This window comes from Montipora capricornis, chromosome 7 (assembly GCF_036669925.1).
Source record: "Montipora capricornis isolate CH-2021 chromosome 7, ASM3666992v2, whole genome shotgun sequence".
NCBI classification, from domain to species: domain Eukaryota; kingdom Metazoa; phylum Cnidaria; class Anthozoa; order Scleractinia; family Acroporidae; genus Montipora; species Montipora capricornis.
Window position 1 is genome coordinate 24,681,061 of NC_090889.1, and position 11,442 is coordinate 24,692,502.

Sequence of the window (11,442 nt, forward strand, 5' to 3'; positions counted from 1 at the left end):
AGGGACAAGGGTTTCATATTTCATTCATCCCTTTCCGGCATCGCACCAGCCAGCGCTACGGTATCACCCGTGACACGTTTCGTCTACGCTGGACGTCGCCTGATGAACTTCATGACACCTTGGAAGTAGAGGAGTTTGCTCGACAGCTCCTCAATACTTTTTTTGTAGGAGTTCAACGCTATATGCAACAGTTTGACCCCAATGACTTTTTTACAAATGTACATGGAATCCAATCGGCTCCAGCAAAATTACACCAGTCATCGTGTTCGTGTACGGGACTGGCTGGTCAGTGCAGCACTGGCAGAGGGGTTATTAACGCACCTTCAGAACATTCTAAATTCCAACCAGAATTTTAAACCGGATGATACATTTGTGTTTGACGTGACCCAGATACGGGATCCTCGAGGCGGCATTTCATGAAAAAAGGCTCCTTTACCATGTCTACATGTTATGATAGACGCGAGATCAGATATATTACTGTTATGTTACAGAGTTGTCTAAGTTACACTCCGATAGAAAGTATAAGTAATATTGGGACAATCTGTTGCCTTAAACAATAGCTACAAGGCATTATGTGATCCAGCCCCGTTTTCACGTTAGCGTGGCCACGTGATCCGTTCTATTACTGTTGCGTGTCAGACAGACCCCAATTAATAGTATGAAAATTTTTTGTCGAAGATTCGCCACCATTGACGATGGTTAGAATGCAGTTGAAGGTCAAGCCTCGTTTCCATGTTGGGCTCTGAGGGTCACACTTTTAACTCCCCGTAAAAGCCGTCAGTGCAAGTTACAAAATTGCCGACAACATTTGGCGTGTTCCTTAGGGCCCCCTTAACAAATCTAGATAGGCGGTTTGCTTTCATCACGAAATTCCCGCAAGATTACAGATGCTCCCAGACTACAAGTTTACGCAGCACGGGAGTTTTGGGCTTTCGAACTTTTAAACTCGTGTTTCGCATAAATAAGTAATTGCATTCACCCGCGAAATTTTAAGCCAGTGAGTATATTAAGTTTGCATAGATTTGTTGTAGTTAAGGGCCCCACTTTGCCACCTAAGCAATGTAATTAGTTCTTGTGAAAAGGAGAACAATAGAAATTGACGTCACATGTCCATATATGAGCATAAAACCAAGTAGTGTATTACGTGACATCACGTGTCGTACGCAGTGAAGTTGAACAAAGGTGAATAATAATATAATTGCGGTCTTTCCAAGAAAAACTGTTTGCTGAGGCTTACATTTGTCTGCTATTTCTAAAAATACGCAATTTTGGCCAATTGGAAATATTTAGGGCAAAAAATGAAATTTTCTCTGAAGGATTCACTTCGGTTAAAACATTAGCGGGTGTTTGTGACGTCAGCCGTGGAACATAAACATTGTGCAATTGAGAAAATTGAGGCAGCTCTGCCTGCCGACAGCACTCGTTCAAAGACGTTTTTATCCAATGTAACCAGGGCAAATGAATGCAATTTCTACGACAGTGATGTTGGCGGAACCTCAGAAGCTTTCACGGATGTTGGGCCCCGTCCTTAATCGTTTTCAGCGTTAGTTCGAATGACATCAGTTTGTCTCTGTTGATGTTCTAAGTGCGAATGCGGAAAGTGCCTGTCGATTCCCGCAGTTTATGAGAGCATTTGCCATAGAGACATCATGCAAATTTGTCACTAGGTGGTAGACCTGAGACCTGAGGATTTCAGTTGAACTGCCTTGATGTCTGGGTCCTTGAAACAATGGCACAGACAATCATACAGCACTGGAGTGTGTTTACTATTTATACGTACTGTCACTTTACAAAGTCGGCTTGGTAAGTTGTGGAGTAACAAACAAATTTATTATTTCTTTTATTTCTTAATCCTGTGAAGGAACTTTTGTGAATTACAGACATTAATCGTAAACCAGGAGCAATATGTTATTAACGCACATTCCAAACCTGCGTGTTTTTGAACTCTTTATTTTGAGTGCAGATAATGTATTAAACTTTTGAGTTTCGTCTTGGACAAATTATTCTGTTGAACTCTCTCTTCCAGGAGGTTAGTATATTTCGTTGTTATTTTGGAAAACAAAGTCGAACGAAATTAAGTAGTTAGCATGTGCACGAGAGTATGGAAGAGTTCTTCTCAGAACTAATGTAGCTTCCTAGCCTCCGGCATTTAATTAATCCCAGCTTTTTCCGTACGATTTCCAATCACGTGAAAAATGTACGTGCTTTCCCAATCATGCGCCGCGTGAAAAAGTGGTCTGATGTATCTTTCATAGGTTCCTGTCAAGGTCACTCAAGGTCTGAACTTTTCCTAGTCACGCGCTACGTGTAAGTGGTCTGACGAACTCTCTTTGGTTCCTGTCAAGGTCACTGAAAGTCTGTATATGCTGATTTTTGAAGAAGAAACGTGAGCATATTAGTTTCTTTATGGGAAGGAGGCTATTCAGATAATATTACAACTTCGGTTTGATTGAATAGTTGCTCACATGCTACTAGGCTGCTATCAGGGGAATACTAAGCCCTCGAATATCCCCAACCATGGGATGATAGCAAAAGAGGGGTGGGATAATATTAGAGTCATATTAAGGTATATATGTCACACAACCTGTTACGCAGGTTGTCACGCCATATCACGCAATCTGACCCCAGTTTGACCCCAGCATTAAGAGATTACGGGAGGAGTAGGTCCAAAAGCAAAGATAAATGCAAGGCAACCGAGGAAGGACCACCATCTTGCTTAGCAAGAGCCCCACATTTCGTTCGTGCAGTTCTCCTTTGTAGGAGATCGGTGAGACGGAGATCGAGTGAGGGGTTGGTCTGAATGGTGTCTTGCTCTTCTGCTCAGGACTGAGGGAGGTTACACCCCAGCCCATAGATCCTAGGGGACATGATGACAACAGCCATCTACAACATGACACCCTTCTTTATCCGTAAGACAGGGCATAAAGGGAATTTTGCATGGTCATTAACCTCATTTGCAATTGACCTCAAAGATGAATGAGCTTTGTGTGCTTTATACCCAACTATGGTGGTTTTAATGGGAATGTGTACTTTTAATTTAGACTTTGATCATGAATGGACAACCTGGACCGAATGGCCTTTCCCTTGAGGAAGTGGAGGCTTTAATGGACAGTGATGATGATGAGGCCTTGATTGAGAGTCTTCGTCTTTCTGAGGAGAAGGACATGGACATTGATGACGAACACGAGGTCATGCTAGCTACATCGCCCTTGGAGAAATGCCCTAAGTATGGTTGTCACACCTCCCACTCCAGCTACGGATATGGAACAGCAGGGACAAGGGTTTGATATTTCATTCATCCCTTTCCGGCACCGCACCAGCCAGCGCTACGGTATCACCCGTGACACGTTTCGTCTACGCTGGACGTCACCTACTGAACTTCATGACGCCTTGGAACCAGAAGAGTTTGCTCGACGTCTCCTCAATGCTTTATTTGAAGGAGTTCAACGCCATATTCAACAGTTTGACCCCAATGACTTTTTACAAGTGTACATGGCATCCAATCGGCTCCAGCACAATTACACCAGTCATCGTGTCCGTGTACGGGACTGGTTGGCCAGTGCAGCACCGGCAGAGGGGTTATTAACGCACCTTCAGAACGTTCTAAATTCCAACCAGAATTTTGAACCGGATGATACATTTGTGTTTGACGTGACCCAGATACGGGATCCTCGAGGCGGCGGTCGACGTAAACTAGGAAGCACAGACTATGTCAATCTTCTCAAAAACAAGAAAAGTGTGATTGTCATCAAGAATGATGTACTGTGCTGCGCCCGGGCCCTTGTGACTGCCAAAGCCTGTCACGAACAAGATTAGAGTGTGGATGCCCTCAGGAAGTACCAAGCTCTTCATGATGGACGGCGTATCCAAGAACATTGCGCTCGAGAATTGCACAAGGCCGCACGCGTGCCTATTGGGACTTGTGGACTGGGGGGAAATCCAGCTCTTTGAAATCGTGTTGGCCCCGTGTCAACTGGTGGTGGTGTCGGCGGACCATGGGAACAGTATCATTTATAAAGGTCCACCCCATGACAAACAATTGATCTTGCTGTTAAAAGGGAATCACTACCATGTAATTACCTCTTTGGAGGGCTACTTTGCTCGCAAGTATTTCTGTCTCGAGTGCGAGAAAGGTTTTGATCATGATGACTACCGCCACCATCAATGCCCTGGCTGCAAATGTTATGCTTGCCATCAAACCACCTGTGAAGCCTTTAAATTGTATCGTGGTCGGTCGGCAGAAACCCCTTGTGACAGTTGTGGTCGACGATTCTTCGGGCAAGACTGTTATCTCGAGCATTGTACGTTCAACGATAAGGGGGAGGTGGCCCAACCCTCCAAATGGGACAGTGTGTGCCAGACCCATCGCAAGTGTTCGGAGTGTGGTCGGACTCTGATGGGGAGCAAAGACATTCGGGAGCATCAGTGCGGCCGTCAACCTTGCCCCAGCTGTGAAAGGGTGGTCAACCTTTGGCAGCATAAATGTTACATTCAGCCTGTTTCCCAAAAGAACAAGCGTAAGAGGCGTCACCCCACCCACGGTGACGCCGCGGGATTATCCACCTTGCAAGCCAATGCCCAACCTTTGGCAAACCTGGCTTATTTCCGGTTTAGTAGTGGTCTTATGCCCACATATGGACATATGACCTCATTTTGTATTGTTCTCCTTTCCACAAGAACCAATCAGATTGCTTACGTGGTAAAGTGGGGCCCTTAAGCCCTCGAATATCCCCAGCCATGGATCATAGCAAAAGAGAGGTGGGATAATATTAGAGTCATATTAAGGCATATATGTCACACAACCTGTTACGCAGGTTGTCACGCCATACCACGCAATCTGACCCCAGTTTGACCCCAGCATTAAGAGATTAGGGGAGGGGTAGGTCCAAAAGCAAAGATAAATGCAAGGCAACCGAGGAAGGACCACCATCTTGCTTAGCAAGAGCCCCACATTTCGTTCGTGCAGTTCTCCTTTGTAGGAGATCGGTGAGACGGAGATCGAGTGAGGGGTTGGTCTGAATGGTGTCTTGCTCTTCTGCTCAGGACTGAGGGAGGTTAAATCCCAGCCCATAGATCCTAGGGGACATGATGACAACAGCCATCTACAACATGACACCCTTCTTTATACTAAAGACAGACCATAAAGGAAAATTTGCATGGTTGTTAACCTCATTGCAATTGGACCTCGAAGATAAATGAGCCCTGTGTGTCTTATACCCAACTATGGTGGTTTTACTGAGAATGTGTACTTTTACTTTAGACTTTGATCATGAATGGACAACCTGGAACGAAAGGCCTTTCTCTTGAGGAAGTGGAGGCTTTAATGAACATTGATGATGATGAGGCCTGGGTCGAGAGTCTTCGTCTTGCTGAGGAGAAGGACATGGACATTGATGACGAACATGATGTCTTGTCAGTTACATTGCCCTTGGAGAATGCCCTAAGTATGGCTGTCAAACCTCCCACTCCAGCTACGGATATGGAACAGCAGGGACAAGGGTTTCATATTTCATTCATCCCTTTCCGGCATCGCACCAGCCAGCCCTACGGTATCACCCGTGACACGTTTCGTCTACGCTGGACGTCGCCTGATGAACTTCATGACACCTTGGAAGTAGAGGAGTTTGCTCGACAGCTCCTCAATGCTTTATTTGAAGGAGTTCAACGCTATATTCAACAATTTGACCCCAATGACTTTTTTACAAATGTACATGGAATCCAATCGGCTCCAGCACAATTACACCAGTCATCGTTTTCGTGTACGGGACTGGCTGGTCAGTGCAGCACTGGCAGAGGGGTTATTAACGCACCTTCAGAACATTCTAAATTCCAACCAGAATTGTAAACCGGATGATACATTTGTGTTTGACGTGACCCAGACACGGGATCCTCGAGGCGGCATTTCATGAAAAAAGGCTCCTTTACCATGTCTACATGTTATGATAGACGCGAGATCAGATATATTACTGTTATGTTACAGAGTTGTCTAAGTTACACTCCGATAGAAAGTATAAGTAATATTGGGACAATCTGTCGCCATAAACAATAGCTACAAGGCATTATGTGATCCAGCCCGTTTTCACGTTAGCGTGGCCTCGTGATCCGTTCTATTACTGTTGCGTGTCAGACAGACCCCAATTAATAGTATGAAAATTTTTGTCGAAGATTCGCCACCATTGACGATGGTTAGAATGCAGTTGAAGGTCAAGCCTCGTTTCCATGTTGGGCTCTGAGGGTCACACTTTTAACTCCCCGTAAAAACCCGTCGGTGCAAGTTACAAAATTGCCGACAACATTTGGCGTGTTCCTTAGGGTCCCCTTAACAAATCTAGATAGGCGGTTTGCTTTCATCACCAAATTCCCGCGGGATTACAGATGCTCCCAGACTACAAGTCTACGCAGCACGGGAGGTTTGAGCTTTCGAACTTTTAAACCCGCCCGTGTTTCGCATAAATAAGTAATTGCATTCACCCGCGAAATTTTAAGCCAGTGAGTATATTAAGTTTGCATAGATTTGTTGTAGTTAAGGGCCCCACTTTGCCACCTAAGCAATGTAATTAGTTCTTGTGAAAAGGAGAACAATAGAAATTGACGTCACATGTCCATATATGAGCATAAAACCAGGTAGTGTATTACGTGACATTACGTGTCGTACGCAGTGCAGTTGAACAATGTGAATAATAATATAATTGCGGTCTTTCCAAGAAAAACTGTTTGCTGAGGCTTACATTTGTCTGCTATTTCTAAAAATACGCAATTTTGGCCAATTGGAAATATTTAGGGCAAAAAATGAAATTTTCTCTGAAGGATTCACTTCCGGTTAAAACATTAGCGGGTGTTTGTGACGTCAGCCGTGGAACATAAATATTGTGGAATAGACCATATTCGTATTCTCAGTATTGGACTGGAACTAGCTTGCAATGGAGGCTAATGCGGGGGAATATATTAAAAAGTAGATTCCCCCGCATTAGCCTCCATTGGAAGCTAGCTCCAGTCCAATACCGAGAATTTGAATATGGTCTATTGAGAAAATTGAGGCAGCTCTGCCTGCCGACAGCACTCGTTCAAAGACGTTTTTATCCAATGTAACCAGGGCAAATGAATGCAATTTCTACGACAGTGATGTTGGCGGAACCTCAGAAGCTTCCAAGGATGTTGGGCCCCGTCCTTAATCGTTTTCAGCGTTAGTTCGAATGACATCAGTTTGTCTCTGTTGATGTTCTAAGTGCGAATGCGGAAAGTGCCTGTCGATTCCCGCAGTTTATGAGAGCATTTGCCATAGAGACATCATGCAAATTTCTCACTAGGTGGTAGACCTGAGACCTGAGGATTTCAGTTAAACTGCCTTGATGTCTGGGTCCTTGAAACAATGGCACAGACAAATCATACAGCACTGGAGTGTGTTTACTACCTATACGTACTGTCACTTTACAAAGTCGGCTTGGTAAGTTGTGGAGTAACAAACAAATTTATTATTTCTTTTATTTCTTAATCCTGTGAAGGAACTTTTGTGAATTACAGACATTAATCGTAAACCAGGAGCAATATGTTATTAACGCACATTCCAAACCTGCGTGTTTTTGAACTCTTTATTTTGAGTGCAGATAATGTATTAAACTTTTGAATTTCTTCTTGGACAAATTATTTCCGTACGATTTCCAATCACGTGAAAAATTTACGTGCTTTCCCAATCATGCGTCGTGTGAAAAAGTGGTCTGATGTAACTTTTACGGGTTCCCGTCAAGGTCACCCAAGGTCTGTACTTTTCCTAGTCACGCGCCACGTGTAAGTAGTGTGACGAACTCTCTTTGGTTCCTGTCAAGGTCACTGAAAGTCTGTACTTTCCCTGTGAAGCGCCACGTTTTGTTCATTTCATGGAACCTGACACTCGTAGGGTATAAAAGAGCGAACGCTCTGGCCCACAACTCATTTGTAACTTGAATCTGGTGAAAGCAAGAGCTCCGTGTGTGTCTTAGAGTACTTTGGTACCCGGTACTAGGACTGACGATCCGTATAGGAGTTTACTTGGACTAGCTATCCGTGTAGAAGTTCAGTTGGACACTTACTTTAATTTAGGATCTGTGAAAGATTTCACTTTTAACGCCGTACTTGTACTGAGGTATTCTGATTTAAAGTAACCATATTTGTTTTGGGAACGAAAGGTTGATTTTTGGGGTACAAAACGAAAGCATGTTGTGTTTGGGCAAGAAAACATAGCCATGATTGTTATAGGGAAGGAAGGTAGCTATGAATGTTTTGAGAAAGAAACGTAGCCCTGCTGTGTTTTGGGAAAAGGAATGTTGACATGCTGATTTTTGAGGAAGAAACGTGGTCATATTGGTTTCTTTATGGGAAGGAGGCTATTCAGATAATATTACAACTTCGGTTGGATTGAATAGTTGCTCACATGCTACTAGGCTGCTATCAGGGGAATACTAACCCTCGAATATCCCCAGCCATGGGATTATAAAAAAGAGGGGTGGGATAATATTAGAGTCATATTAAGGCATATATGTCACACAACCTCTTACGCAGGTTGTCACGCCATACCACGCAATCTGACCCCAGTTTGACCCCAGCATTAAGAGATTACGGGAGGGGTAGGTCCAAAAGCAAAGATAAATGCAAGGCAACCGAGGAAGGACCACCATCGTGCTTAGCAAGAGCCCCACATTTCGTTCGTGCAGTTCTCCTTTGTAGGAGATCGGTGAGACGGAGATCGAGTGAGGGGTTGGTCTGAATGGTGTCTTGCTCTTCTGCTCAGGGACTGAGGGAGGTTAAACCCCAGCCCATAGATCCTAGGGGACATGATGACAACAGCCATCTACAACATGACATGACTCTTACTTTACTCCCGGTTACGGACAGTGGCAGTAAAGGGAATTTTGCGCCCCTCGCGCAGCTCCCCTGCTTCAATGTGCGTTAATTAGACGCCTCATTTGTCATATTGGACCTCGAAGATGAATGTGAGCATCTGTGGGCTTTATACCCTACTCACTGGGTGGTTTTGAATGAGCATGTCGTGTCACTTTTAATTGAGACTTATTTGTATCATGAATGGACTAACCAGGACCGAATGGCCTTGCTCCCTTGAGGAAGTTGGAGGCTTTAATGCTGTCAGTAATGATGGATCTGGAGGCCTTGGTCGAGAGCTCTTCGTTCTCACTGCTGAGGATGTAAGGGGTACATGGACATTGTGATGACGAAACACCGACGGTCATGCTAGCTACATCGCCCCTTCGAGGCATGCCCTAAGTATTGGGGTTGTCACACCTCCCACCAAGTCCAGCTACGGATGTAGGAAACAAGCAGGGGACAAGGGTTTGATATTTCATTCAATGTCCCTTTCCGGCACTCGCACCAGCCAGCGCGTACGGTATGTCACCCCGTGACACGTTTCGTCTACGCTGGGACGTCTAACTAATGATAGTCTTCATGACGACCTTGGCAACCATGAGGGAGTTTGCTCGACAGCATCTCTCACATGTCTTTCTTTGAAGGATGTTCCAACGCCAGATTCAACCAAGTTTGACGTCCCAATGGACTTTTGTACAAGTGTACATTGCATTCCTGAATCGGACTGTGCCAGCCCACAATTAACACCAGTAGTCGTTGTACGTGTACTGGGGGACTCTGCTGGCCAGTGCAGCACCGGAAGAGGGCGTTATTAACGCACCTTCAGAACGGTTCGACTAAATTCCAACCAGAATTTTGAATGACGGATGATACATGTTGTGTGTTTGACTGTGACCCCTAACGGGATCCTCGAGGAGGCGGTCGAAGGCTACAACTAGGATAGACACGGGACCCCGTATGCCAATCTTCTCAAACAGATGAAAGTAAGAAAAATGTGTGACGTCATCAAGAATGAGTGATGCTACTGTGCTGCAGCCCGGGCCCTGTATCAATTGTGACTGCCAAAGCCCGTCACGAACAAGATTGCATGTGACTGCTGTTGGATGCCCTCAGGAAGTACCAAGCTCTTCGTGTACCTTATGGACGGCACCCTATCCAAGAACATTGGCGCTCGAGCAATGTGCGACAAGGGCAACGGCTACACGCGTGCCTACTGGGACTTGTCGGACTGGTAGGGAAATCCAGCTCTTTGAAATACGTGTTGGCCCCGTTGTTCAACTGGCTGGTGCGTGTCGGCGGACCATGGGGACTACAGTATACTTATAAAGGTCCACATGCCCAGACCTGACAAACAATTGATCTTGCTGTTAAAAGGGAATGACATAACGATTGTAATTACCTCTTTGGATGGGCCTACTTTGCTCGCAAGTATTTTTGTCTCGATGACTTCTTAGTGCGAGAAAGGTTTTGTCATGATGACTACCAGCCGACCATCAATGCCCTGGCTCCAAATGTTATGCTTGCCACAATCAAACCACCTGTGAAGCCTTTAAATGTATCTGTGGTCGGTCAAGCAGAAACCCCACTTTGTGACAGTTGTGGTCGACAATTCTTCGGGCAAGACTGTTATCTCAAAGGCATTGTACGTTCAACGATAAGGGGGAGGTGGCCCAACTCTACAAGCGGGACAGTGCTGCCAGACCCATCGCAAGTGTTCGGAGTGTGGATCGGACTCGTTGATGGGGAGTCAACGACATTACGGAGCATCAGTGGCGGCCGTCATACCTTGCCCCAGCTGCGAAAGAGTGGTCAACCTTTGGCAGCATAAATGTTACATTCAGCCTGTTTGCCAAAAGAACAAGCGTAAGAGGCGTCACCCCACCCACGGTGCTGCCGCGGGATTATGCACCGGCAAGCCAATTGCCCAACCTTTGAATGATGAGGATGATCCTCTACCTCCTATTCCAGCGTCCTTTGTGTTCTTTGACATCGAGGCACGTCAAGATGAAGGGCATCATGTGGCCAATCTGCTCTATGCCGAGACGGAGTCTCAATGACCAACAACACACGTTTGCAGGTGAATCGTCGGTACGTGACTTTGTTAGTTTGGCTGTTTTCGGGATGGTGGAATTGGACCTCGAGGATGAGAAACCGGCCATGGATTGCTGTGGCCCATAATTTCCAAGGGTATGATGGTGACATGAGCCTGGAGAAACTGTACAACAAAAACCTACGGCCCAAAGCAAATCTCTAATTGGGCCACAATCCGCAGCATCAGTCTACCTAACACTCGGATCAAGGTCATTGATTCTTTGAACTTTTTTCAAATTGCCATTGTGGGAGTTCCCTAAGACCTTTGGGCTCACTGAACTGAAGAAAGGATTCTCCCTCATTTCTTCAACACCGAGGGAAAAACCAACTGTACCAGGTGGGTAGGCCAGAAAAAGGACCATTATGATCCCTCTTGGTATGTCTGCACGTCGACGTCGGGAGTTCGAGACCTGGTACGCACAACAGGAAGCCGATAACTACCATTTCTTGTTTTCAAGATGAAATCTGTTGACTTACTGTCAATCGGATGTACGG

At 45.4% G+C, this 11,442-nt stretch overlaps 1 protein-coding gene across 2 annotated transcripts in view; it reads left to right on the forward strand.

Moving 5' to 3' along the window:
- The window catches only part of LOC138056541 (uncharacterized), an 11,498-nt gene extending 4,651 nt beyond the window's left edge, over window positions 1-6,847 (forward strand). The window contains exons 2-3 of one of the 2 annotated variants that reach the window (XR_011133479.1): window positions 1-2,307; window positions 3,042-6,847. The exon at window positions 1-2,307 is cut by the window's left edge and continues 229 nt beyond it. Coding sequence is in view for 1 of the 2 variants with exons in the window: in XM_068902357.1 (XP_068758458.1) it covers window positions 4,738-4,758; window positions 5,261-5,845 (606 nt within the window). In the remaining variant the exon portion in view is untranslated. The other variant, XM_068902357.1, reaches the window with a different exon arrangement.
- Window positions 6,848-11,442: the final 4,595 nt, after the last annotated feature.